The sequence below is a fragment of the Topomyia yanbarensis genome, chromosome 3 (assembly GCF_030247195.1).
Source record: "Topomyia yanbarensis strain Yona2022 chromosome 3, ASM3024719v1, whole genome shotgun sequence".
In the NCBI taxonomy this organism is placed as follows: domain Eukaryota; kingdom Metazoa; phylum Arthropoda; class Insecta; order Diptera; family Culicidae; genus Topomyia; species Topomyia yanbarensis.
Window position 1 is genome coordinate 10,355,279 of NC_080672.1, and position 27,010 is coordinate 10,382,288.

At 40.2% G+C, this 27,010-nt stretch overlaps 1 protein-coding gene across 2 annotated transcripts; it reads right to left on the minus strand.

Annotated features, from left to right (window-relative positions):
- Window positions 1-6,367: 6,367 nt before the first annotated feature.
- LOC131692112 (tudor domain-containing protein 7A) lies at window positions 6,368-26,795 on the minus strand. Of its 2 annotated transcripts, XM_058978981.1 has the most exons (10): window positions 26,649-26,795; window positions 25,452-25,741; window positions 24,218-25,384; window positions 23,969-24,157; window positions 22,781-23,893; window positions 22,364-22,723; window positions 22,139-22,298; window positions 21,739-22,084; window positions 7,835-7,989; window positions 6,368-7,759 (listed from the first exon to the last, which is right to left on the minus strand). In XM_058978981.1, the coding sequence occupies exons 2-10, from the start codon at window positions 25,674-25,676 to the stop codon at window positions 7,533-7,535; spliced, it is 3,942 nt and encodes a 1,313-aa protein (XP_058834964.1). In that variant the 5' UTR covers window positions 25,677-25,741; window positions 26,649-26,795; the 3' UTR covers window positions 6,368-7,532. The 2 variants fall into 2 exon arrangements, with proteins under 2 accessions (XP_058834964.1, XP_058834963.1); XM_058978980.1 differs by having other exon boundaries at window positions 21,739-22,298.
- Between the last annotated feature and the right edge of the window lie 215 nt (window positions 26,796-27,010).

Here is a 27,010-nt window from a genome sequence, read left to right on the forward strand (position 1 = left end):
GTATTTTTGATGCCAAACATCTTTAAAATGCATGAAACGTCGAGATTTTATGTTATCTCGAAAAATTTTTTTTTTATAAAAATCGACTTTTTGGGACTGCCGATTTCGCACCTTTTTGCCTTTCTCATATAAAGAAAGGCTATGCAATCACTGTAAAAATCGACTTTTTAACCGAGGCCCGGAGGGCCGAGTGTCATACACCATTCGATTCAGTTCGTCGAGATCGGCAAATGTCTGTGTGTATGTATGTGTGTGTGTGTGTGTATGTGTGTGTGTGTCATTTAAACTCACACAATTTTCTCAGAGATGGCTGAACCGATTTTCGCAAACTTCATCTGAAAGATATAACGCTCCCATAAGCTGCTATTGAATTTTTAGTTGATCCGACTTCTGGTTCCGGAGTTACGGGTTGAAGAGTACGGTCACACAGCAAATTCTCATATAAACTGGTACCACCATGATGTTCAAATGATGTAAAACATATTAAAATTGATGTAACATTACTCTAGTTTGCGGGTCTGAATCACTAATGATCAATCAAAGCAGTTTTGACCACATTGGCCACCTATGACGGTTCATGACGCCTCCGGGAAACCCGCCAAGTTCCTATGCTAATGTCACACCCATTCCACAACGAATTCTCTACCGATTTTTACAAACTTGATTTCAAATGAAAGATACATTAATGCCATTGACTGCTGTTGAATTTAATTCGGTTCTGACTCTTGCTTCCGGAGTTACAGGGGTGTTAGTAAGGATACACTGGAATTTCTCATATAAATCGGTACAATCGTAATAACTCAAAGGCTAAAAACTATTGAAATGGTCACCAAATTACTTCTAATCGCAGATCTAGATCACTGATTGCCAATCAAACATTCTTTGAATACATTGTCCACTATCGACGATTCCGGAATTCCGGGCATATTCCACAATTAAAGTCACATCGGTTCTTCGGTGATGACTGAACCGATTTTCTCAAACCAAGTCTCAAATGGAAGGCAAAATATGCAGCTGAGTATTGCATCAGAGCCCCTCCGCCCTCCCCCCCGCCTTTCCCTTACATCTCCCTCCTTCATCACTACCGTCCCCTTGGACCACCCTCACGCCCGCATTTCCTTCATCCACCCCGTATACCAAAATGAGATGAAGGATTTCTGACGCATCCTCCACTCCCACTCTACTAACCCCCCATTCCCTCCACTTTTAAACCCATTCCACCAACATTTCAAAATATAATCACATGAAGATAACATTGAACTCATGCTGATTAAGCTAATTAAATACTATTCGTTTGCCTTTCTCATATAGAAAGGTTACGCAATTGCTCCAAAAACCGATTTTCTAACCGAGGCCCGGAGGGCCGAGTCTCATATAACATTCGACTCAGTTCGCAGAATCGAGATCGAGATCGCAAAATATCTGTGTATATGTATGTGTGTATGTATGTATGTATGTATGTATGTATGTGCGTATGTGTCAAATAATGTCACTCATTTTTCTCAGAGATGGCTGGACCGATTTGCCCAAACTTAGTCTCAAATGAAAGGTGCAACCTTCCCATCGACTGCTATTGAATTTTGGATCGATCGGAATTCTGGTTCCGGAATTACGGGTTTCAGAGTGCGGCCACACAGAAATTTCTCATATAAACTATAGGAAAAATTAAAAATAGAATTTTTATTTTTGATGCTAAATGTGTTCAAAGTGCATGAAACGTCGAGATTTGATGCAAACTCGAAAAAAAATTTGACGACGATTCACTTTTTTGGATTTTGGCACATTTTTGCCTTTCTCATATAGAAAGGTTATGCAATCACTCTGAAAAACGTCAACCTAATCCCGGCCAAATTTTTTTTTCGACTCGCATAAGGTTTCTGGATTTTAACAGGGGCGTAGTTGATGGTTTACGGAGAGGGGTTACATCCCCCCCTCTACTGTTCACTCCCCTCCTTTAAAAATCTCCTTAAATCAGCCCTCAGACCACCACCCCATCCAGCCCTCATACCCCTCCCTTTCAACCCCATCATCTTTAAACCACCACTATATCACAAAGCATACCAATTTAAGCTGGGGAGTCGTTCGTTCATGGGACTTTCGTCGTCCTCGCATACCCACCCCCGCATGACAAAATGAGTTAGCAAGCAGATAACATTGATCTAATGCTGATTAGGCTAATGGAGTATGATATTTTTTTGTTTCAAGTGTTTCACCGTCGACACGTAGCTCATCAAGTTCGTGGCTGGCATGCCATTGTGTATAAGTGCAAAGTGTAGTAAAAATGTAATGGACATTTCCACAAGTATGTTGAACATAAAAAGCCTCCGTGCCATAGTTTAGAGAAATGAGAAAGGCACAATTGCACCGCTAGGTGGATTAAAACAGGTTTTATATAGAAAAGTTATGCAATTGCTCCAAAAACCGACTCTCTAACCGAGGCCCGGAGGGCCGAGTCTCATAACATTCGACTCAGTTCGCCGAAATCGCAAAATATCTGTGTGTGTATGTATGTATGTATGTATGTATGTATGTGTGTGTATGTGCGGATTTGTTAACAAAATGTCCACATCGGTTTCTCGGAGATGGCTGAACCGATTTTTACAAACTAAGATTCAAATGAAAGGTATAATATTCCCATAGGTTGCTATTGAATTTCATTTTCAACCGATTTCTTGTTCCGGATTACGAGTTGAAGAGTATGGTTGCAAAACAAAATTTGTTGATTTGTCCACATCGGTTTCTCGGAATTTTCTGAACCGAGTTTGACAAACTTGATTTTAAATGAAAGGTCCATCAGCTGCTGTTGAATTTTGTGTGGCTCCGAGTTCTGGTTCCTGAATTACAGGGCGATACGTACGATCACGCAGTAAATCCCGATTCTAACGAATTCTGCGATGAATGAAAAAAAGTGGATTTTTTCCAAAATGTAAACACAACTGTTGAATTTGTAGATCTAGGTCACCAACAATCATTCAGTCTCTTTGGCCACACTGGCCACCATCGATGGATCCGGAAGCATCCAAATTCAGAATAACGGTTATATTGGTTTCTCGAAAATAGCTAGACCGATTTGATCAACTTAGTCTCAAATGAAAGGTCTTGCGTCCCCGGAAACTGATATTAAATTCCATCTCCATCCGACTTCCGGCGCCGGAGTTACGGGTTGTGGAGTGCGATCACATAGAAAACTCCGATTCAAACCGATACCGCGATGAATGCAAAATGTGCTCTTATATATACTTACTAAGTGTAATAAGAATGAAATACATTTCCATAATGTTATATTGTACGAACAAACTATTAAATCATAGTTTGGAGAAATGAGAAAGGCACAATTGCACCTCTAGGTGGATTAAAACAGGTTTTATTTATTACAATTATTTATTTATTTGTTTTAGTTTTATTACATTATCATTTGTTCTCTACAATGTTCTCTTGGATTTCATCGATGCTCATATCAGTTGGAACTCCAGCTACGACACCTGTTACCGACACGAAGTTGCGAGGGATGTAGGCCTTGTTGTTGTTTTTGCGCAGCACTTTGTTTCTTCCCACCGCTCGAATGTTGGTGACGTTTTGCTTGTAAATCGTCAATCTTCGTCAAAAGTTTACCAAACGACAGCTTGTTGATACGTAAATTGCCTCCGTCATCGTCTAATAGTTGCACAATCACACGGAATGGCGAAGAGTCGCTTTGCTTGTATTCGTATGTCTGGTATGTTCGAGTATTAGTGTTGTTTGAAATGGAGCTTCCTCTTGTGTCGACGCCCAGCGGATCCGGCACCATCTTTCTCTCCGTTGAAAATCAGGCAAAAGCGTTTTTTCTTTCGACACCAGTTAATTTTTTTTTGGTGAATCACTTGTTTTCGAGGCGATTAACTAAGGGGCGATCGTTACGTGGTTCCTTCCAAGGCTCAAACAAAGTCACGTGTAAAAAAACCGTCCTTTCACGATGACGAACGGAACAGGAATGATTCAGACATCACTTCTCTAAAAATTCAACAACTTCTTTTAACAAAACCAGATTAGCCGTCTTCGACAAATTCGTTGACAATTACATTATCTTTCTTATTTTCACTTACAGTGATAATACGATGCCTACAGTGCCACCTAGTGCCAAAAATGCGCGGTAGTGGGTTTTCTCCATGTAAAATTTTCGAAAAATCCTCTACAAAGTTCAGGCCCGTTGGTCCGATAACTAGACTTGTCCGATTTGCTTTAAATTTGATGCAACTGAACTGAAAACCGGATTGGGTTCCAACCTGAAATATATTTCGGGTTCGCTCACACTACCGCTGTTTTGCGAGAACCCAACTCAGTTTCATTAAAAACGTTTGTTTGAAGCAACTAACCTGGGTTAGTTTCTAGGTCCTCAATCGAAAACGACCTAAGCTTCCAGCACCAGTTGAAACATTTCGAATGTTCACTTGCAGATTCAGATGCGTTTCGGTGATGAAGATGCGTTGCGTTGTGACGATGATTTTGGCGGATTGCACACTGACTTCATCATGTATGACTGCTGATTATCTAATAAGAGTTGCTTAGGAAAAGGTAAGTAGGAGTTCATACCAATCCGACCCATATTAAAACCTCAACACATGATAGTCATCATTGCCGGCCGCCCCTATCTCCATGATTCACGGGGACGGATAAAGGATAAGGTAGACGAGAAGTGTTGATGCTCCACCTACTTAACGGAAGGACGGCGATTCATCAGACTCTTCCATAGGTGTCGTGGAGTTGGTGGTTTAGAAGGGTATAAGGTCAAAGATTCGCTCCAAGCAAGCGATGCGACCTGTAAAGAATATTTTATTATGTAGTTGTTTAGTTAGACTTCGAGTATACGATCACTTGAAAAAGAAAAGATCTTGTTTAGTTGTTGGTTTTTTTAAACTCTGGGCAGCCGGCTACCGAGAGTATCCAATGTTTCCTAAACAAAAGCAATTTGAACTCTACACAGCCGACCGTGGGAATCCCAAGTAACAATTTTAGTTTTATAGCACACTACAAGTGCATTCTAAGTTTTAAGAAAGGCTTCAAGAGTGCCATAAAACCTCAATTGTTATTAGGGAGTATTGCCTAGAAAAGCTAATCTTATATTAGTAATGGGCCGGATCACTATCTATTATAACGGTATTTAGACAAAACTCGCAACGTCTTCTCTACGATACGATTTGATTGAAAACTACCGAGTGATAACACGTTATACAGACAAAGAATTATGATAGCGCGATATGTTATAAATCAAGGTATGTATTTCCTATTTTACGTATCGGATGACTTGTAAAATACACGTATACGAGCGATAATAACGACCAATGAAGAGAAATACAAAGAATTGTTAACATGATACACGGGCTTATTAACAATAACGAAACTTGAAATTAGATTAAAAACAGACGCGGCGAATTTTCAGCATGTATTAACCCGCGATCATCGACACTAGTCAGTAAAGTCTTGTTGTGGCCGATCAGATATTCATTTTTACGGTAGTGTTTCCTTGATTAGATCTGTTCGCACCCTCTCATTCTGCTACTATCGGCAGAAGACTGATAGCACCCAGTCGTCGCCGGTCTAAAGACCAAATATCATCAATAGACTTAGGCTCACGTGGAAGCATGAGAAAGCAGACTTGTGAGAACTAGAAATTAAAAAAAAAGAAACGACATGCTCCGTCCTGAATCCGAACTAAGCTATATGCTTCTACAGCTGAATTGAAACTCCAAACGGAATATGGCGTCTCCTTGCCATTCTAATCCCTTTACTGAAGACTATTTTATCTCACCGTTTGACGACCTTAGATGCGTTTCGGTGATGAGGATGACGTCGAACTCTTTCGTGTTGAGGAAATCGGGGAGCTCATTATGCTTTATTCTTCAACGAACAAGCGTTCTGATTGGCGATGTTAACAGCTCCATGATCCATACTTATTGACGAGGGAGATAGCAGTTAGAAGCTGTACAGTTCGGGTTTCGTACGTACACAGAATGATGATGACCTCGGCCACCAAAGTCGCTAGTTCGTCCGCAGTGACCGGGGACTTGTCGTAACGCACGAACAGCTCGACGACTACCAGGATGATTGTTGGCTGTCATTTTCTAACGGATGCCGATAAATTCCGCACAATTTTTGTAGTTGCGGTCGGTACCGTGATAATTATCACAATACACATCAGTTCGATGTCAGCTTATTAACTTAATAACTACACCCTATCAAATACGTACCGAATTTAGCTAAACAAATTGCTATCACTTCTAGTTCTCCGATGTAAGGCTTCGCGATCAACTAAACACTGAATAATTAGGATCCATTTGATGCATGTAAGTTAAACAATTTACTTTCTCTATATAATATATTGTAAACAAAATTTTTAACAGTAGCGCAATGGCGCGCTATTCTTTTTATTCCGTTTCAGTGGATATAACCATGCAAAAATATTGATTATAATGTTTTCAAAAACACACTGTAGTAAGATGTATTTTCGAATTATTCGTTTCGATAAGATCTGTATAAATTTGTTCAACAACATGAAAAATAGCTATATAAAACGGCACATCTGCCGTTGAATAAATATATTTTTTTTTATATTTTATACTATAATCCAATAATATTGGCGATGAACTGTATCACGTTTCGATAAAAAGCCCCAATAAATAAAACGATCCTTCACAAAACACTAATCTTTTGAGTTCAAGAAAAGAGGGTGTAGTGCACTGGCAGGGACAAAAATGTAAATATTTAAAAAAAAACTCTTCATTCTTAGTAATATTAAAAATAAATATAAGACAGCGTGAATAAATAACAAACTAGGAAAAGGGCGTACTAGTACAGATAAATAAATATATCGATGTAGAGCTTATACTCTATTAAGCCCCTTTATTGCGTTTGACTCACCAACACCCGTAAGAGCACTTGTTTTACTGCAGTACATATACTGTATTCGACGTTCCGCAGTCTTTTAACCTAGTTTTCTTTTTCTATTATCATCGATTAATCACATTCAGTTTCCAGATTATGCTTCTACAGTGATTAGGTACATATTAATTGTTATCGTTTTTCCATCGACATTTATCTAGACAATAGTTTGGCAATCGAGTGTAGTGAATTAGTCTTTCTAGCTATACATAATTGTTTCTATCGGTAAGGTTGGTTAGAAATCGTTCGGGATATATAATCTAATGGAATGGATTTTGTTCATTGCTTTCATGAATATTCAATTGTTTCAATCCAAGCAATTCGCTTCATAAGCTTTGGTTATATTTTATATATAGAGTTAATAGGATAAAAATCTCATAAAAGTTTCATTCGTCTACCTAGTGTTAAGGTAACAGGCAGCGATAATTGTCGATATCGCTATCGTTCGAATTCAGTCTACTCATTTCAACTTGTTTAGCAAACCACGCAGTATAGAAATGTAGTGTTTAAACCATTTCTGATGGTGCATTATCGATTGTCACTTAAGCTAGCAAGTGCAACGTATCGCATAATCGTCGAAGGTGATTAGAATAACTTCACCGTTTTTATTGCTTAACTTACTTATCGGTGTACACGGCTCTCTTCTCGCTGACCAGCACCTGATGAATGATGGTATCCTCGTCGGTGGAAACGTCAGTTAACGTCAGCTCAACTATATCGTCATTCGGATTGAACTCGTCAGCCTGAATGCTGCGTATCTGGCTGGCGAACAGTTTTTCAACCGTGAGCTGTTGGAAGCGAACCGCATCGTGAGTAGTCCAGTCACCATTAATCGGTTGGACTCCTGCAAAATGATGATGATTAAAGTAACACCATTGATATGGGAACGGTTTAAAACTTATTATTCGTTTGTACTTACCATACAATTTAGCCTTCACTGCTTGCTGGGGAAGCTCGCGCAGTTCCTGTGGCAGAATTCGAAGCAAATCGTTGTCCATGATTCGGATCTGACCGAAATCGCAGAAATAAACATGAATCAACGATGGCCCGCAAAGGATGTTCACCACCAAGACCCTGGGGAAGAAAGTTAGTGGAACTTTAGTAATAAAATAATCGGATGAGGTAATTGGAGCAGGTAGTGACATCTACCAGTTTATGAGTGTTTGATGGATCCAGGGAAGGGACTTTCAATGGAACGCACATGCAGATATGCGTTTGACGCATGGCATGGTGCAATTTTTTCGGCCCCGTTAAACTTCCAAGCCATTTTGAAATTGTGCATGTTTTTCTAATTATACTTTTTTGTTCGAGAGTTGTCCTACTGGAGCAGTTGAGCTAGGTTCTCGGCAGCCCGTCAGAATCACTCACTACAATTGCAGACCAGACGGGAAATGTCTGCAAATAAAACACTACTTAATGCCAATTGCAGCGGGCCACGATTCTGAATGTGATACGGTTTGTACGGTTCAGATATGTGCGGACATAGTGACTTCTCCATCGCGTGTATAATTGCGAAAGGCTCGAGCGTTTGTACGTTAAAGTGTTCGATCGCGTGTACTAAAGTGTAATGCTCCAATTGAACACCGACCCTAGGAAGAATTACCCACTATCATATTATATTCGCCAGTTCTGCATCCATTCCCTGACCCAGCTGTCACAAATACTCAGACGAACACATACACAGATAGACATACGACTAGCATATAACAATTGTACACTAGTATTAAAAACTACAATTATTACTGCACTAACCTTAATAGGCTTCTAATTTTACATTTCCTTAATTTATTTCCTCTCGATGCACTACTATCGAGGCGTAATGCAATAACCATCAGAGGTTCTTTAAAACTGATGCACGAAATATACTTGATGATGTTTGAAATACCGTCAACCTAGGGGAGGGACCATGTTTGTTAAATCTTTTCACTAGTCAAAAGGTCACTAGCTCATTTTAGTTTTAGCTGTTTAAAGTGCGCTCAAATTTTTTTTTTCATTTTCGTTGCTGATCTCGCACTAAAATGTCTTCCGGTGGTCAGTCCACCGATGATAAAAAAGATGATGAAACTATGAAACTATTCGTTGTTATGAAAATATCATGTGATCTGATATAGTATTACCAGGCCGTGACCCAGATTACAAGGTGTTGGTGACCTCACACAGACAAATGGGATTGCTTCCTGTAAGCGCATTACGCATCACTAGAGTATATATACCGTGTAGGGATGTAGAAATCGACGGGGTCATCACCGAGGGGACATGCGATGACTCGCTGTAGCATGGGGTGGGCAGTTTTCAAAACCCCGCACACCAGCCGGTGAAAATATTAGGCAGCAAGAAATTGCACACGTTCGCTTCGAGTGACTTTCGCCGGATCCTCTTTTCCGATTTACGTCTTTCTGGCCAGGGTTCGCCTGCCTGTTCGCCTATCAGCACCGCAGGTAATGAATTGCAGCAATTGCAAACAGTTGGGCCACACAGCCACCCGACAAATGTGGTAGAGAGCATGAGGATGACTCTTGTGACAAAGATACGGAAAAGTATATTCACTGTCGGGGCCCTTCATATGTCCTTCAACTATTCCCTGCGTACAAACAACACGGGGGTAAAATTAAGCAGTACCTTAAGGAACGCCCGAAGCGCTCTTAGGCAGTAATGCTAAAGAATGCTTAGCAATATGTACTCTCCAAAACTCTTTTGCTCTTTTGGCTCGTTTTGTGCAAGAATCTGAAGATCCACAAGAAGGAACATCTCTTGTTAACCCGGGAGAAACCAGGAAGAGGAGAAATCTTTCTTCTTCTAGACTGTGGTATCCAGCGGGCTGAAATCTCTCGAAGTATTTCAGTCAAGAATTGACCCACTGGTTTCTGTTCCCATGTCATAAGAGGCGACTGAAAACAGAAGTCCTCAAGACAAGGTGTTTCTCCGTGCCGAGGACTGAATGGCTGGCAGGACTAAAATATGTCAGTTGCGCTCGGAGTGTCGTGGGTACATTCGGGATGATAGCTTGGGCATGCATATCAGCGGGGGAAGTCTACTACCATCCTGTTACATAATTTTGTCTACGACATCGAAGAAACTTTATCACAAATGCAATCATGTTTAGGAGTTTTTCTCGATATTGAAGGTGCTTTTGACAACGTGTCTTTCGAATCCATTTTGGAAGCAGCACGAGGTCATGGAGTATCTTCACATATCACGAACTGGATACACGCAATGCTTAGCAACCGACATCTGTGCTCATCGTTAAGACAAGATAAGAAACTGAGTGGCTGTGGATTTCCTCAAGGTGGTGTACTGTCACCACTTCTATGGAACCTTGTCGCCGATGGCTTGTTGAGGAAACTTAATGAGCTTGGGTTTCCAACGTATGGTTTCGCCGATGATTATCACATAATGATCACCTGTATTTGCATTAACACACTTTTTGATTTGATGCAACAAGCCTTATGTGTTGTTGAGCAATGGTGTCTTTATGTTGGACAATCAATCCAAATCCAAATAAAACATCAATGGTGCTTTTCACGCAACGAAGGATTACACCCGGAGCTCGTTCACTGCAGTTCTTTGACTCTGAAATTATTATCGCAAATCAAGTTAAATACGTTGGGGTAATTCTTGACTCAAAGCTTAATTGGACACAGCACATCGATTTCAGGATCAAGAAAACTTGCATGGCCTTTGGCTTTCGGCAAATCATAGGGACTCAAACCCAAGTACATTCAGTGAATCGACACACATGTATTATTCCTTTTAGAACTTTCAATGTAAGAATTCCTCTTCGCGAGGAATGGCTGTCTGGCTGGATGCAGTGACAACTTGAAGAATACGTAGTTTGTTATACTGATGGTTCTTTGTTGGAGGCCCGAGTCGATGCTGGTGGCCAGGGTTACCAAAAATACAGAATAATCTGTATTTATACAGATTTTTCAGCCATTTTCAGACCAAGAATCTGTATGTGCAGATATACAGATTTTTGCATGTATGTACAGATATACAGATTTTTGAGAAGTGATGTTACCAAACCTATTTTAGAAATATTTTCTTAGTTTCACTAATACTTCCTCTGTGTCTCTCTCAGCTTAGCTCTCTAAATAGGCTGCGCACGCTGACGAAGTCGACTTAAAAATGACTTTTACTGTCAGCCGTGTTGACAAACATTGCTTCACAGTTTAATGGCAGTGTTGGTAAACCCGGCTCACAGTAAAAGTCATTATTTATGTCGACTTCGTCAGCGTGCACCGCCTGATTAAAAAATCTTCACTTTTGAGAGTGGTCGCTCATTTTGAAAGGTAAAGGTTTGTAATACACTCAGGTTAGCACCCAGCAAACGCCTGGCTGAAGTCTACTTCCGGAAACGTTAATTGTAATGCTCTGTGACTTTGTTAATTCTCAATTTTTTGTCCGAAAATTCGACATCTACATTGGTCGACTTAATGTATGTAACATTATATATCAACAAAAGTCATTAAATGAAGAAGAAAATTATTTTTCCATTGTGCACATCGGTAAAGTTCAAGTTTCTGGATGCAAAATATCAGAACGATTTGTAGTGTTTTTATGGCGAAAAGGTCCTTGCTTGACTCATTTAAACCACAGGAATTAATATCTCCGATAGATAATCCACCAAAATGTTAAACAAGTCAACTGATTCGTTACAGATACCGACACAGATTTTTCGAAGAGTAAATACAGATGAAAAGATTTTTTAGGATAAAAATACAGATTTAATTTTGGCAACCCTGTGGTGGCTTTTGTCATGAAATGAGATTAAACCAATCTCATTCGCTTGGTATATACTGTACCGTATTCCAAGCAGAATTTGCGGTAAAAGAATCTATTTTTGCACTGACAGCCAGGCTGCCCTGAAAGCACTTAGTTCGGCAGATTCGAGATCAAAATTAGTAATCGCATGTCGAACTCAAATCGAAGAACTTAGCATTTCAAATGCTATCTACCTTATCGTTATTTTCCTTACCCCTAACCATCACCCTTATTCTTGTTTACGACGAATGCGATATTCGTTCGAAAGTGATTCGAACGAATAGTAAGCCCATTTGATTTTGCTGTCGTAAACGGGAATACAAACCACTTTCGAACGATTCTCGTATTCGTCGTAAACAAGAATAAGGGTGCATACCACGTCCCAATCCTTCCCATCAGGAAATGATGAAAAAACGATTCTTGGCAAGGCACAAATCTCCGATCAGCATGGGGAACGTGCCATTTGAGCCAGACACTACTGATTCCTGATTGATTCCTCTAGACTGCATCGCAAGGGTTCCAGGGTATTCCTCCTTTGACAACTAAAGGTACAAATAGAAGTGCTGCCTTAAAGCCGAAGCAAGTTGCTTCCCGATCTTGGAGTTGCTTTCAACAAGGAGAACCCACCACTTCCAGCGACATCAAAAACCCCAAGTACCCCCCAGATACTCAGTCTAATGAAATTTTCTGACCTCGTGAACTTAATTTTTTGTAGATTTCAATGTTACTCTTAAAAGCATACTTTTCATACAGTACAATTTTTTTTGAAAAAGTTGACTGCTAAATGACCCCTCCTTAGTTTGGGTACCCCTTATTCCTCCATCCCGGGTAATGAAGAAGCAGACTCTTTAGCTAAGCACTAGTACGAAAGACAACCTGTCTCAATGAATTGTTTGCAATCTCTCGTCAGGGGACGCTAGATGGCAGACATCGTAGAGTAATGGAGTGTTAGGACTGTGGCTACATTCCATCATTCCGAAGGTACCAAAGAAACCTTAGTTTAGAGGAACGGATGTGGGTCGGAATTTCATTCGTGTTCATCTCCGACTAGCGATATCTGCGCTTGTAGCGATCGCTGTCACGATATCGAACATATTGTCTGGGCATGCAGCAAGTATTGTTATGCTAGATCTCAACTTCGGGCCCGAGGAAGATCACTCAATGTCCCAGTTTGGGATATGCTAGCAACCCACGATCTTCTGTATATGTTCCTCGTTTACACCTTCCGAGTCTGTAATTGATGACGTGGATCATCCGTTGCCGGTAACTGAAGGTTAATATCCTTCTCCTCCCTGCTATCATCAATGTCCACTCTTTCCCCCTTGTCTCTGATACCCAAATGTAGGAAGTCGACGGAATGACACGTTATACCTTGCGGAAATTGCTTAATTTTGTCACAAATGGAAAGAATTCATCCTTCACAGGTGGCATAGCGATGATCAATTTCATTTTTAGAAGCAGCTGATCAGAAACTTGTCAGGATCGATTGTACACCGGATTCTGTTTTTGCACGCACTTTTTTTGCACGGTTTTTTTTGCACGACTTTTTTGCACGGTTTTTCAAAATAATACGATTTTTATGTATAAAATACCTATTTCGATATACAAGTTTAATGATTTGATCATCCCGTGAAAAAAAACCGCGCAAAAAAAATCCGTGCTATTTCGAGAAACCGTGTAAAAAAAATCCGTGTTATTTCGAGAAACCGGGCAAAAAAAATTAATAAGCATTTAGTAACGGCAGATGAAAATAAATGGCATTGGATATTCGCAATGCAAATGGGGATGATCTGCCAATGTGTAAAAATTGCGTATTTTTCAATTTTAGGAAATGAGTTATGGGTTATGAGTTATGGTAGTTGAAAATCAATAATGTTGGGCAATGGTTTTTCTAGGATTGTATGCTTTTTAGATATCATCAAATAATATTCCGATTCATATATCACATCGCATTGGCAATGGAGCAATTGGTAGGGTGATGAGCCTATTTTCACCATACTAAGCAAGGTGCCTCACTAATTCGGTAATTTCTTGCATTACAATCAATGGAATGCGTAAAAATTTACATCAACCGCTTTGCTTCGTTATTGAGAACCAATATAATAACACAAATGCGTTGAAAACAGTAAATTTCTCGTGTTTGAGCACAATGAAAACTCGAATCGAGTGTCCCTATTGTCGCGCTACCATTTGACTCAATGCGTTGAACAAAGATGGCAGACACTGCTCTAACCAACGGCTTCAAATGGGTAGGGTGATAATAGAAACATGGCGCAAATAGGCTCATCACCCTATATGGTCAAGTTCCCCCGGGTAGTGCCACTACACAAAGTATATTGATTTTGCTTGTTCAGTTTGATAACCTAGAAACTGATAGCGGAGATTTTAATATGCAGGGATACGCAATACGTATTGTTTGGTCTGAGTAGATAACGACTGATGTTTCTTTTTATCAACCAATTAGTGATCTCTGATTAAATAGAGCTTTCAAAGAGTTAGGGACAGGCACAAGTCTATTTTTTTTACTGAGATGGGACAAGTTGGTGCTGGACCTATGGCCTTCGTCTGGTATGATCAATTCTCGTTGGTACAGATGTGTTCATGACTGGTTTGTGGATGAGTGGTCCTACTTACAAGTGAACTGATCACTTCGCTTGGGTGGAGATATATGTGAATTCTGCTAGCTGTCGAGCTTGGATATGTTAGCTGGTTCCAAGAAGATGTGCAGGACTGGCACCTACGAGAATGTTGATTGTTTCACTCGAGCTTTGGTTCTTGGAAATAACAAATCGCTTCCTCGGTGTGATATGTTCGAGTTGAATGCTCAGTGGTATAATTGTGCATTCGGTTCGAGCAGATTGAGTCGTTTGGAAGATTGGTGGTCTCCGAGAGTAGATGCGAATAACTCTGAAGTATCCAATAAAGGGAGATTGTATCTGTGGAACTGAAAAATATTGTCACTACTCTAGCTTATTGGTACATCATAACAACTACCAATATCGACTATTTAGAACAGAAATTTTCAAATTCTGTTATAAGATCGAGAAGAAATATAGCACAGTTGTAGTGAATAGAGTATTTGCGAATAAGGGCCAATACTGCTGGCATCTTTTATCATATTTATTAATAGTCGATTGATCGGCTTCAGACCTAGGAGACGAAAGAAAAGAATAGGTACAAGACAAAAGGCGGTTCTAATTCTAAATTGGTTTAGTATAGATACAGACGACTCAAACGCACTGACAGGAGAAAATTTTTCAGAATTAGACAAATTAGAGGACATCACACTTTTTGAGACACACATGCACAAAACTTTATCGTCCTCCTAAAGATCGGTGTTTAATTGGCAGACAGTCGCCATTTCGTACGATTTTGCAAAGTTTGCCTCGCGGGACGGACCGATATCCACCCAGGCACAGGTTGCAGTCGTTAAAAAAACTAGATTTCGCTAAGTGTAAAGTAGCGAATTTTCAGCTTTGCAGGAAAGAATTTTTCATCAAAGTGCAGTTTTGGAAATTTTAATTGCAAAGAAGGGGTCTGTCAACATTGCAAAATGGCAATTGCTGCCTCTTATCAGGAAAGAGTATTTAATTAAGTAAAAGCCAATCAATAGGCCGTTGAAAATTGACAATTTCTGACATTTCAATTGCGCAAGAGAGTCTTTGTATCAAAATGATTTTTTTTTACTTTTCATGAAAATTCTTTTAATGAGAAGATAACCATTTACATGAAAAAATCGCAAAAAATGACAATTTTGATATTGTTGTCCCAGAATCGAACAATGTTTCGTACCAAACTGTATATGACCGCATACTGTTCGAAAGGTCTACTTTTCTTCGTTCAAAAAATGTTACAAGACCGAAAATCGGCTGAAAATGACAACGTAGCTAATTTTGTTGTGACAAAGGTCCCAAAAAATGTTTTTTTGCTTCAAAATTTCGTGTGTACATTACTTTGTATCGCATTTGCTATACTAGTTCATTTTAAAAATTAAAAATCGCTGTAGCACAGTGTAATCTACAAAAAGTTAACAAACTCTAAATAGTTGAAACATTTTTCCATTTTAACTATTGCTTTTCAACGGACAATAACTTCTTTTAACGAATAAAAAAAATTACATCTTTCTAAAAAAACCTCCTCGAAAAATTAAAAAACTTCTACTGAGCACATTGACAGCCCCTTGTGCATTTAAAATGTCCAACAGTATTCATTGTTAAATACGATAACCAAGTAGCTGTTAATAAAAAATTCAGATTTTTTTTACACCGGTTTCTCAAAATAACACGGATTTTTTTTACGCGGTTTTTTTTTGCACGGAACGCATCCCCCGTGCAAAAAAAGAATTTGGTGTATAACATTCCCCCGAAAACCATTCCCCAGGAGAAAAAATGCCGAAGCTTTTTCCCCAGAAACACATTCCAGAAAGTACTAATTCCCAGAAAGTACCAAAGCCCTGAAAACTTTCACCCAGAAAGAACCTGAACACAGAAAACTGTTCCGCGGCAAGTTCCAAAACCCAGAAAATTATTTAGCCGAAGATTTTTTTCTTCTATTGTCTCAATAAACAAGTCGTTACATTTAGATCATTGTTGTGTACAACTTTTAGTACAACAGTATTATTATAAATATGAGCTACGCACATTTAGTATGTAGTCAATAGAAAATAAAACTTTTGGGAGCTGGGAGAAGTGCCTCTCAGTCTGTTACAACCTTCAAACTAGACACTTCGGTTTTCTCTAATAGTGATAGTAAAGAAAGTTCCCCTCCACCATCTCAAGTGCTTCGAGTTTCGCATAGTTTCAGTGTGAGTGGTTCCGGAATTAATCCTTCCTGGCCAGATCAAGAGGCCGCCTGGAAACTTCACCAATCTCGGACACGATAATCATGTGTACTTAAATGCTTGTTATAAGTTCGCTATTCACAATATTTTTTAATATTTACGCATTGTGCTTATATTTAAACGCATATTTTTTTTTTCTATTTGATAGAAAAAATATTATAATTGGTTTTGAACCAATTTTTGCATTTAAAACCGCTTGCTCCTTATGTAGAAACAGTGGCGCAATTGCTAATTTTGGCTCCTATATATGCAAAACTGCATGCAACTGTAGGTTCATATACCCTACTATAGCTGCAAAGGAGCTCAAAAAGCAAGGAAAACTCACTATTTCAGTTGTTTTTGTAGCAAATTTATATGATAAAACTTGTGTTGCCTTGCGAGTTTAGTGCGAACTAGAAAGCAAAAAATAATTAACGGCGGTTGGCGTTTTAACCAAGCGTTTAGCCTACCACTGCAACTACTGTTGAATAGGGGAACATGGGGAGACCTGACCAGGTTTTCAGCTAAAACTGCATAAATCTCTAAAAAAGCCTTCAATCCCCCAAAAATCATTCAGATATAATGCGCAAAGTTATTGCGCGTCTTCATGATTTTTTGCAAAATTTTTAATTTAATTTTTGAAAAGTTACACAATTTTTTCTGTGATCGTTTTTTCTGGAGACTTGACCAAGAGAATTTTGAAAAATCATAACAAAAAATAATGACATAAAACATACTGTAATTATTTTTTCCCTATTGTCGAGATCCTTAGGTAGCAGTAAAAAATATAAAAGAGTTGCATTTGATAAATTTGGATTTTTTAAATGCATTTATTTTTAAGGATTAACTGTACTGCTTGCATTGCATGTTCACACGTCACGAAACCAGTCCTACTATTGCTAACTTTGCTCACAAATTTTAAAATATAAAGACTTATGTTTGGGGTGGGATTTTTTTATGGCGTGATTAACATTAACAGTAGATACCAAAGCATAATAAATATTAGGAATTTTGTATCTTTCTTCAGCTGATCGCCACTTGGTCAAGTCTCCCCAACATTAGTTATTGCGTTCAATTTCATGCGAATTCTAGTAGCAACTATTCCAATGTTCCAGTTTATGTAAAATCATTTCACTGTCTCACAAGGATTAAGATGGTATATTAGTCCTTTAATAGTAAATAGTAGTCGAGTAGATATGTCCATACAAAGTTTGATAAAAGATTACATCATTTAATGCAAATTTTTAATCACGTAATATTTTCTGCAAGGAATGGATTTTTTACTCCAAACTTTCAAAATTACCTTAAGGGATCGAAACAAGTATAAAAATATTTTTGAAAAAAAATTAAGAATCGAATAGAAGACGCCATAGCCGAAAATAGAATTTTGCGCTTGGTCAAGTCTTCCCATGTTCCCCTATTCAACAATCGTCGTCGCGCCGCGGAAATATTCTAAAACTCTATAATACATTTGTGTTGTAAAGACATGTAATATTACCTGAAGATCTAGTAACATAACAAGAGTACCATTAGGTTAAATATCTAATCCTCTTTCGCATTGCGTGTTATTGACGGTTAATGATTGAGCACAAAGCTTTGGCTGCCAAAGCTTTGTGTTGCATGCGGCCAGTTTTTAGAAGAAATGAAACATTTTTTTGAGAATAAACTGTTAGGGAGTGAATAGATTTTAATTATGTTTTTTATTACAAAGATACGTGTTTTGGCTTTCGAATTTCACTTTTGAAGACGAAAAAAGCGCGTTTTTCCGAAAGTAGTGTTTTTTAACTGTCGAGTCTCCTCATAGAGCTATTGGACCGATTTCAATATTTTTTTTTAATTGTTCAGAAATCATACCGCTATGTTGGGACGAGTACGATTTGCAAAATTTCATTCAAAAAATGACGTAATAATTGGATTTTTTTTACAAATCGTTACATAACATAAAAAACAATTAAAGAATACTCGAAAAAATATAGCCAACGTAGCGATGATTATAGAGAATATCAACCTTTTGGTTACTGATTACCCAATAGCCGAAACTTTACTTAAGCGGGACCTATATAATTTAAACATCAATGTCACCAATGACGTTTCAATGTCGCAGAGATTTTTGTTTCCGTCGTTTAAAGTTAAATTCAAGAAATCAAGATCAATTCAGTAGATCATTCGCAATTTATTCCCAAAAAACACCTCAATTATAGGCCTCGAGAGCAGAGGACCTCCTTGAAATTTCAATGGTACATGATGCAACAAACATCGAAGAATGTTATAAAAAATCTTTAATATTATAGTTCGAATATTTTTTTTCCCATTTTAGCCAACTTTTGCTCCAGCTATTCCATAGTGTGCTGGAAAGAATGAATCAACCCCTATGTTTGAGAAAATCGGTCAGACGAATGGATAACAAGTTTCATTCCGAGGGCTATTTGGCATACATATCCAAAGAGCTGCTCATGTTTAAAAGAAGGAGTCAGCTCCTATGTTCGAATAAACCGGACATACGAGTTGATCACAGGTCATGCCCTTATTGATTCATCTGCTTCATAAAATGCCATCCACGGGTCAATCGGAACATTGAGCATTGAACGAACGTTCTTGACCTTAGTACACACGCTCGTTGCAGATAAATCAGAATCCAACTACAAAAATGCTCTAAAACTGATGAAAACCATAGCAGCTAACAACAATACTACAATTAATCCGTCGATTGTATTGACAAATTTCCGATGAGATAAACGCTATCGCAAGGATTGTTCCCAATTATATGCGATATGGTTGCTTTTTCCACCTAACGAGAAATTGGTGGAAACGGATCTAAAAATTGGGATTATCTGGAATTAATTTGAAAAGCGTGCAAATGCAGATCTCTTTCAGACAAACCCAGATCTTGGACTTTTTGAAGCCTCAAGATGTGCCTAAAGGCTTGGGTATTGTTCGTGCTTTAGCTCCGGAGCAAATGGCCCCGTACTTCGATTACATCGAAGAAAAACTTTTTGGGGAAGCGAAGGGTTGGAAAACACTGCGCACAGGCACAGACCAGATTTTCCCCTGAATTATGGACCATGCGATACAACACCCTCAATGACATACCCAGAACCTCAAACACAATAGAAGGGTATCACAACAAATGAAATGGATTCTTAAATGGTACTAGTGACCTAAAATTTTATGCGGTTGTGCTTGTGAAGAAGATATGTTAAACCGGCGTCGCTGTAAAAAAACATGCAGAAGACAAAAAATTAAAAGAAGTTTTAATTGCCGGCCAGGAAGATGGTACGACATTACAAGATACCATTTTATCAATAGCTCTTATATTACAAAACCACACCTCAATATTAATACTAATAAATAAGTCATCTTCAGTTTGAATACCTCAATTCTGGGAAATGGCTTTTTTCTGGGGTATGAACTTCTGGGTATTTGTTCCTTCTGGGTAACGGTTTTCTGGTAATTATTACTTTCGACGGAATGGTATTCTGGAGAACAGTTCTTTCTGGGTAAAAAAACTTCGGTGTTTTAGTTTCTGGGTAATGGTTTTCGGGGGAAAATCGTACAACCGTCTGGATCTTCTATTTCATAGTAGATTGATAGGAGCCGTTCCACCAAAGCTCGTTATTGAATAACTTCTCCGGAAGCTGACCTCGTGATACCACGGCAGCTGGATTGTTTCCCGAGTGAACCTAGACTTGCAGATTCCGTTGGTCCTCTGGATATCTGCCACGCCAGCCATCTTCATCCAGGCCAGGCAAAATTTCTCGTATACACGCAACGACTGAATCACAAGCAAACCCATATAGTTCCATTTGCTGAGACAATGATTCGGGCAACTGTCGCCATTGTTGTTAAAAATGTCCAGGATTTCATCAAATTTTGCGTTGGTCTCCATAACTGCTACATCAGAAGCTTGGTGGCCATGATCACTGGCGAGAATGACAGCGAATCAAAAACCTTGCAATCTCAAATAGATGATTCGTTGGCACTAGTTGAAGTTGATGAGCAATGAGAAGCAGATTGTTACGGACGGATCCCACAATAAGCCAAGTTCTTTTATTGCTTCGTTGACAACATATTCCTGCAGAATGAACTGCATTTCACGCTCATTGACTGGAATACACTTCATAAACTCATACGAGTTGGAGCACCATTTCAGCATGGGGGAACAAACTCGCGCGAGCATCTCTTTCGATGGAATTCGATGAATCCCTCGATGGTAACCGCAAATCCAAACGTCATCGACAGTAACAGCATGTGAAGGGTTAGAACAAAATCCATAGTATATATTTTGGTAGGGTGTCTCCTGTTACCTCGTCTGCGTCAACTTACTCTTTAACGATACGAGCAGCAATTGGAAAGTCTACCGACTCTTCTTCGACGAGCTGGAGCAAACATCGGGTGGCTTGGAGAACAGATCCCTCTAAACAACGCGACCAGCCTTGAGTACTTCACTAAGCGATGGCCTTAGTGACGATGACTTGGCACTTACATCGAACTCCACCCGACTCTTGGTGTTTGTGCTAAGGTGCCACAAAACGGCGTGGTGTGGCATATAGTACGTTGCCTGATTGGGTTAATAATTTGACTGTTTCCCTTCGTTACAATACCCAAGAGCCTCGTACACTTGATCTAGACTTGGCATCACAATCTTCTTCAGTAACCGTCCATTTGGATTGCGATTGTAAGTGGAAAGGAAATGTGTTTCACAGGACTGCTCTTCTCGAAACAGTGTGACATCGGAAACTTCTTCAATGTGGCAGGTTGTCGGCGAAAGTGAGATAACCTGGCTTAAGTAAGTCGAAAACAGTTCAGCTTCGACTGGCATGTCGACTTTGCTTATTTGTTGTATCATCACCAACAGACCCCTTGGCGCCTCATAAACTATTTACATTAAGGATGAACAATATTTCAGCAATTCAAAGCAAAATTTGTTGCTTACCAAAAATTTCTGGGAAATGGTTATACCTGGGGAATGAATTTCTAAGCATTGGTTCATTCAGGGAAAGGGTACAATCTGGAAGTTTTCTAGGAATTTATCCTTTCGAGGGAATTGCTTTCTGTAGAACAGTCCATTCTGGGGTGAAAACTTCGTTGTTCTAGTTTCTGGGGAATGGTTTTCGTGGAAAGTCGTAGAACCGAATAAAAATTATATGAAGTATTGAATTAACCTGTCTGAAAAAAGCTATTCAACACTCAACCCACCCAGTCACTCCTCTACTTACTCCCCATCATCTAAAAAACTATCCTACCTGTACCAATGTCCATCGTCGCTATTCAGTCCGGCATACGCTTCCCCCTGCCGGACGCTGTCCTTCGGAACGGTTAGTGCTTCACTCATACAGTACTTTTGCAGATCCACCATCAGCCTTTGCAGCTTCAAGGCATCGCTATGCGGCTGAACGATGAAATAGTTCGGGCTCGATGCAATCGTGACGTACACGTTGAACAGTTCACCAACGGCTGGCAGTTTGTATTTCGCCAACTTCGGCACCACCTGCGACGGGATTGGACTGCTGCTCACTTTCGGCTGCTCAATGTTTAACTCACTGAAGTGTCGGGATAGATCGGTCGCTTCCTGGCTCGTAATCGAATAGTCTGAAGTAAAACTCATGTTCAATTTAGCGGAACTCACTGATGAAGAACAACTACTTTCGTTTGCGGTGAAACGCGGATCGCTAATCACTTCCGAATTCATCTCCAGTTCGATCTCCGTACGAATACTCTCGTTTATGCAAACCAAGAGGTTGTTCGGTTCTGCATGCATGTACACTTTTACCAGTGGAATTGTTGAATAGGCAACCACCTTAACCTGAAAGTAGTTAAAGAAAAAGCATTATGTTCCAATACACTCCAGTGTTCACATATCACACCGACCATTGCCGTTAGTCCTGGTTTCAATAGTGCTCGGAGCCGACTTAGTAGAAGGTCATTAATTTCTGGAATATCAAACATCTTCATCCGAATGGCCTGCGGTGGATAACGACTCAGAGCAACACTCAGAGTTTCCAGCTGGTAGACGTTCGACACATTAACGGACTTTTTGACGCCCGTGTCAACAAACAACATTCTGCAGATCGAACCGGACTCTTCGGCTAACAAAGATGCACGGTACCATTTCATGTCCTTACTATCCTGCACCAAATACAGCTGCTGTCCTGCAGCAGACTTTGATTTGTACAGACCACAATGTTTGCCTTCTAATGCTTTGGACAGAACGAGGTTGGTGATAAGTTTCTGCAATAGAAATCTTTGTAATCAGATCGAAATTTCGACTACACCAATTGAACTTACTTGTATGTAAACCATGGCCGCATCCTTTAACTGACAGTACAGATCGCCCACCTCATTCACGAACGTTATAACTACTGAATTCCAACTTTTTCGATTCAGCTCCGGTACCGGTGTGTCCTCGCACACCTGCTTGAGTATAATCGAGTTCATATTGACATCCTCTTCCGACGAAGTATCGTACAGAATGATCTGAATCCGAGCGTCCCCGGTAGCGCTTTCCTTTTCGTACTCGTCCTGCTTGGTTAGTACCTCGGCGATGCAAACCTTTCCACAGATGAGATTATCGATATGCGGCTTTGCCTTTGGATTGTCTCCGAAATCTTCTAGACCAGACAGTGTAAAGCAGACAGACTGTGCCGGAAGTTTGAGATACTTTGCATCGCACGGGTAAATCTTATCCATCGATACTCTCTCCCATTCACCGAGATCGACGTAAAAGCAGACACAAATGTTATTTTCGAAATCCAGTTCCTCAGCTCGAACACGGAACCAGCAGTCATTCGTAAACACCAGATAATATTCCCCAACGGTTATCGTCTTCGCTTTCGGTTTGCTTTCATCCATCATGGACAGTTCAATATCGGTAATCAGCGCATCCATGGCGTCACTGTACTGTTGACCAACCAGGCGTGCCCAAATCTCGACCGTTGAAGCAGGATTCGTAATAAAAAGGTTCCAGTATTTTTCCTCCCAAGGCAGGACAAGCACGTTGGTCAACATGAACTTGGCTTCGCTAGTATTGGACACGACGGATCCGTTGGAACCGTTATCCTCCCGAATGTTAGCGAACATAATCGTATTGCCCTGGGCTTCCTCTTTCGAAAACATGTGTGCATGGGAGAGTATGATCGTTTCCCAGTGATCCGGCAGTAGGGCCTGATGGGCATTTCTGAACGCATCCGGTATGTTTCGGCTAAACATTCCATGCGGACAGGAAAGCAACAGATCGAATATCTTGCTGGCGATCTCAAAGTCCGAATTCAGACAGACCGAGTAGTTGTTGCGTTCCTCGTCACGTTTGATGCTCTCGATGGCATTCTGTGCGGCAGCAAACTGTCCCTCGAACTCGTTGGCATAATCGTTCGGGTAGGTCGAGTATGTCGATCCGTTTATCTGGGGGTTTGAGGGAAAAAATAATATTAATCAGCCGAGTTGAATAAGCGGATTATTTCAATTGCTGAGAATTACCGTAACTCGACACTGCACGCGCTTGTTCTTCAGTTTGTAATACTTGTATATGGGCCGGTCGAATCCATTGTGCTTTGCGTACGAGCATAACATTTCAATGGGCGTAGCCTGCAGTTGGTTCCACGAGAAGGACTCTTTCGTGCGCGCTGGAATGGCTGATACTGGAGGCAACAGTGGCGATACTGGAGTCTGAAAAATGATATTTATGTTGATTTTACCAGATACTCAAAAGGGCGTCATGCTACTAACTTTAAAGTCTGAATCCGTTGTCTTCGGTGGTGGCGACTGTGGCGTTACCAGCTTCGAAACTTTTTCCAAATCCGAACTGTCCACTTGTTGGTTAATCTTGAGTCGATCCTGCAAAGTTTTCTGACCGGGTAACGTTGGCAACGGAACGGTGGGGGTGGGTGGTGGTGTGATGAGCAGGGGATGAATCAACGGTTGTGGTGGAGATGTGAACTCCTGTCGCGTCGGAAGGGCACCGTTTGAATTGTACGCTGCCCGAGAAACTGTTTCTTGATCCGGCACAGGTGATGGAGGTGCCACTTTCGTAATCTGCAGTCGAGTGTTGACGCTGCGGGTAGGCTGTGCCACGGGTGATGTATGAGCTGAAGGGACAGCGACAGCGGGAGCATTGTAGTTCTGATGACTTCCCACCGCTTCACATACCATTCGATGAATGGAATCGATTACATCCTGCTTTGAAGGGGTCATACTGTTGAGATCATTGCGCTGTTGAATTTGTCTGCCAACGGAATTCGTCTGCTGATCTAGTTGATTAGGCCGATTTTTCAGATCGTGAGAAGATGGCTGTCTTTGTTGCGGTGCTGCCATTTGCTGTGGACTGAGAGCTTTATCATTTAGTCTGGGTCGGAGATCGTTTGAAATCGGCGTCTGTTGCTTGGGCTTGATCGGAGATTTGTTGAGATTTTTAGCAGCTGAGTTGTTATTGTTTGCTTCAGGCAGTCCGTACCGTTGATTGTTTAGAGCGACATTTTGCGGGAACTGGGGCGCTACAACCTTTACCGGTATTACTAGCTTTGGCTGACTGTTGGTGTAATTGTTTTGAACAGTACTGTAGTTGCGATTGTTGCCAAACTTCATGTTGTTGGGACTATTCTGGAATACTTGCTTTAGTGGGTTGTTAGGATTAAAATTAAAGCGGGGCTGTTGCTGTTGCGCATATTGGTAATGTGGCTGCGATGGATACTTTTTCTGTGTGTATAAACTTGTCTGATAAGGCATCTGAGAATACATTTTGTTATAGGCACTTGGATTCCAGTTGTTCCCTCCCATTCTCTTCTCCGGTTGACGCTGAATTGCGAACCCTGATTTTCTAGTTTTTGTATTTCTCTGTGCAGCAACCATCTTTAGAATATGAGCTGATTCCTTGCTGGGTTTAACGAAAATTACGGTCTGAAATTGCAATGAAAAACTGAATCTGATTAAGATCGTACCCTAAAGAAAAGCTTTTATGACTCACCTCTCCCATTCTGCTTTGGAGGACAAATTCGCCGCTGGCCCTCAGAAATTCATCGGCATTAGGATACCCAAACTTTTTATACATAAGAGGGCCTCCTTCCAGTTCACGAAAATCACTCAAAATGCTTTTCACTGTGGATGCTCCTTTTTTCGATAACACAAGCGCCCTCAGTACAGATATGGCCGCCTCGGCCTCCTCGGAAAATTTCTTGACAGGATTTGCCATCGTTACAACAGACCGAGGCTGCTGCCAGACCGACGGAGGCGAAAACCAAAACTCGTTTCAAAGTGCTGAAATAAAATTAAAATGAAACCATTACCACTTTACCTGAAAAACATTGCTATCAGGATTACTGTTTCACTTCATAGGCAATAGACGTGTATGGTTCGGAGAAAGCAAGTTTACTTTTGCTCTTTTCTTTCTCGTACAGTGGCAAAGTAGGAACACGCCTTGAATTTGATCTCAATTTTGCTAATGCACCGCGCTGTGAACACAATCAAACAAAAATTGCAACCAACACGTTTGAAGGCACGGGTACCTGAAGACAAGCACAGCTGACGATTCATGATGTGCATTCAAATTACTGGAGAAAGTGATTGACATCAATAAAAATATCGTACCCATCCTAATAGCATTAGGAGGCTAAATTAGTTGAATCAACAGGTGTGCTGTTTCTCAGTATTGCGAAAACGTCCCAACAGCAGAATATTATTGTCGCATGCTTCGCTGTAATTGTAACGGAATTCCGATTTCGGAATAAGATTGAAACAAACAAAAGAAAACGGATGATTTTTTCAATGTTTACAAGATAACAACCGCATCGCAGAGTGCGTATAGGGCAAAAGAAAAAAAAATCTCATGGCACACGCAGCAATACTGCCGTCTCTTTTTTGATGTTTTGTTCTGTTATGCAGTCAGGTCTTGCACGAGATCAAAAGGAAATTTTCGATGCGCGATTGATTCAGTTGTTCGTGTCATCGGAGCAGCAGGAAAAGCGATAGGTTATGTAAAGGAATTTTGATTGTCCTCTGGTCGATGTTTCACATTCATCATAACTGATTTTGCTACTCGCTCGCACCGTTGCACTGCATTACTGCGATCTCGCTCACGCATTTTTCTTGGCAGATTTTACAGAACGGAATCACGTAAATTGTGGTCTGCAATATCAACACAACAAGTAGGTCACTTTTTACTCACCGATTCTCTGCTGTCAGCTATTACTTTTTTTCCAGGAACAACCGCAAAAATACAATGAAAAGCAGTTGTTCCAAATTTTCGTACTAGTCTCACTTTCTTCGCAAAATACGTTACACGTCGCCAATGCCACCACACCGATCCAAAGCGGAATACCGAATGATCAGACAGAGCAAAAGAGGCAGCGCAATCAGCAAGCCACCCGGAGGCAATGAGATATGTGTCAGCTGAGGAAAAATGTCACCGTTGAAGGTGTTGGAATTTGAAGAAAATTTCTCGCATATTCTTTGAAAAGGACCAATAAACCAAGTTTCGTTAATCTCATTTTACTATTTTACCACATGGCTATCGTTTCGTGCCACCGG

What these genes read in the sequence shown, in the direction of transcription:
- LOC131692112 (XM_058978980.1), bottom strand. Translation starts at nt 25,676, where the DNA reads ATGGCAAATCCTGTCAAGAAATTTTCCGAGGAGGCCGAGGCGGCCATA. An exon ending in GCGTGCAGTGTCGAGTTACG is followed by an intron (nt 23,894 to 23,968) that starts GTAATTCTCAGC and finishes TCAAACCCCCAG; the next exon opens with ATAAACGGATCGACATACTC. An exon ending in GACGATGGACATTGGTACAG is followed by an intron (nt 7,990 to 21,738) that starts GTAGGATAGTTT and finishes TTTCTTCCCCAG; the next exon opens with GGTCTTGGTGGTGAACATCC.